Source organism: Solanum tuberosum, unplaced genomic scaffold (assembly GCF_000226075.1).
Source record: "Solanum tuberosum cultivar DM 1-3 516 R44 unplaced genomic scaffold, SolTub_3.0 scf00559, whole genome shotgun sequence".
NCBI lineage: Eukaryota > Viridiplantae > Streptophyta > Magnoliopsida > Solanales > Solanaceae > Solanum > Solanum tuberosum.
The window spans coordinates 288,345-290,358 of record NW_006239486.1 but is presented as its reverse complement, the minus strand read 5'-3'; the positions used below and the strand labels follow the sequence as shown (position 1 = coordinate 290,358).

The following is a 2,014-nucleotide window of genomic DNA, read 5'->3' as shown; positions in this document are numbered from 1 at the left end:
AGATACTCTGTTAAAGTTACGTTGCAATCTTCCAAAGTTGGACTTAAATAAAATTGATGGTTATAACCAAAGAATGAAAGACACACCCTTTTCATTAAAATACATATCTTATTAAAAATACTTAATATTAATTTTGCTATCAAGGAACACAAAAGAGGCCATACATTTTCTCATTACATATTAATTAAATATACTATCATTTATTGAAGATAAAAACATACCATTTCTCCTTATTATTCATATATAATATAAAATATCTATATATTAATTATAATATGCTATCATTAATTAAAATTGAGTTGATACTTTGGCCTCTTATCAGGATAAAATAGTCCAAAATGTTGCTCACTTGGTTTTCCATCCTTTCTATTTTCATCAAACATCGCGAATAAATAAGTTTCTATAGTCTTTCCAGGTTTCTTTGGTGTTCCAGCCCCTCCTTTCACATGATTAATTAAATTTGTATAATAAGTCCTCGCATTTTCTAGAGTTGCTGAAGGGTGTCCCTCAGAAGGCCAACCACTTTCCGATACAATAATCTCAATATTTTGTCCTCCAAGTTTCTCCGTAGCAAAATACATTGAATCCACAAGGGCATCGAAAAGATTTTGATATCCTGCATCGTTTAGCCCTTGTTGCTTGAAAAGTGCATAAGAAAGAGGAACATTATCATCAGCATGGGCAAAATAAGGGTAAATATTGGCTAAGAGTGGAAGATTATGTCTTGCTAGAAATCCAATTATAGGATTAATGAAACTTTTATATTCTTCGCGAAAAATGCCATCTCTAGGTGGGTAGGTGTTGGTTAAGAGCCCTAGATATGTCGCGGTTGAGACCTTGATTTGATTTTGCAATCCTGCTGATGATAACGCGTTGTAAATATTTTCCATTGCTGGACCAACAAATCGTGCATATTTACCACTAGCTCTACCAGGATCAACTTCATTTCCAACGGCTATATATTTGAATTTAACATCGGGAAAATGATTTCTTATATTATCTTGAACCCAACCATTGGCATTTGAAGGATTGGCTAGGGCTTCAAGATCTTGATTTGGGACATCAAGAATTATTTCAATGTTACTTCCTTTGAGGGCATTAAAGACATTTGTATCTGGATAGTAAATTCTCATTTTCTTGATGTTATTAGCATTATATAATTTTATGACATCTTGATCTGATGGTAAATTATTGGCAATTTTTCCATAGCATACTCCGATAGGCTGCGCTCCTACATTATGAAAAAAAAGAACATCAAAATAATAATAACAACAACAATAATAACGCCTCAATAAAAACAAGTTGATGTTGATAATGGTTGGTTAATACATCCATAAATAACTTATTTGTAGATGTCACAATTGCGTGAGACTATTAAGCCTATTTTTTTTTATGTCTTTATCAATAGGGCCTACTCCACCCTCATAGAAAAAAAAAATATATGTAGTGTTATTTAATAGAACATTTATAAGTAAATATGCATGCATGAGACAAGCAATGGTATAATTCATTTGAACTCAGTACTTCTAACACGGAGCATAAGTATATGTGTAAAACGTTACTACAATCGAAACAAATAGTAGGTCAGAACCCAAAATTTTAAATAAAATGAGTTCAATACAAAAAATCTTAAATATTGAACTTATAGAATTTAAATTTTGATCCGTCTATATGTGAGTGTGTGTATGTAAGAAGAGAGAGACCTGAAATTTGGATTAGCAGCCCAACAAGTAAAAGGGAAGCTATAAGAGAAGTTAGAAAAGCCATAGCAAAATTGGAACTGAGAAGAGTAAGAAATAGTTAGAGGTGAAATTGTGTGTTGAGGAAACATAAAATTGCTTCTTATATAGGTAACAAGAAGAAGAAAAAGTTTAATGAATAGTAATATTTAGTCAAGTAGAATAACCAAGTCATATATATTACCAAGTGGGGATGAAGAAAGTTCAAACCTAATGGTAGGTGTGATGTGGAAAAAATGGATGATTTCCATTTAATATAAGGAAAACGGCAAACT

At 31.6% G+C, this 2,014-nt stretch overlaps 1 protein-coding gene across 1 annotated transcript; it reads right to left on the bottom strand.

Moving 5' to 3' along the window:
• Positions 1 to 204: 204 nt before the first annotated feature.
• LOC102589208 (glucan endo-1,3-beta-glucosidase A) lies at positions 205 to 1,812 on the bottom strand. Its single transcript, XM_006365571.2, has 2 exons — positions 1,704 to 1,812; positions 205 to 1,231 (listed from the first exon to the last, which is right to left on the bottom strand). The coding sequence occupies exons 1-2, from the start codon at positions 1,765 to 1,767 to the stop codon at positions 285 to 287; spliced, it is 1,011 nt and encodes a 336-aa protein (XP_006365633.2). The 5' UTR covers positions 1,768 to 1,812; the 3' UTR covers positions 205 to 284.
• Positions 1,813 to 2,014: the final 202 nt, after the last annotated feature.

Bases quoted from the DNA above. Each gene is read 5' to 3' on its own strand.
- LOC102589208 (XM_006365571.2), bottom strand. From the start codon at position 1,767: ATGGCTTTTCTAACTTCTCTTATAGCTTCCCTTTTACTTGTTGGGCTG. The intron at 1,232-1,703 runs GTCTCTCTCTTC...TTCATAATGTAG, and splicing joins GCTGCTAATCCAAATTTCAG to GAGCGCAGCCTATCGGAGTA.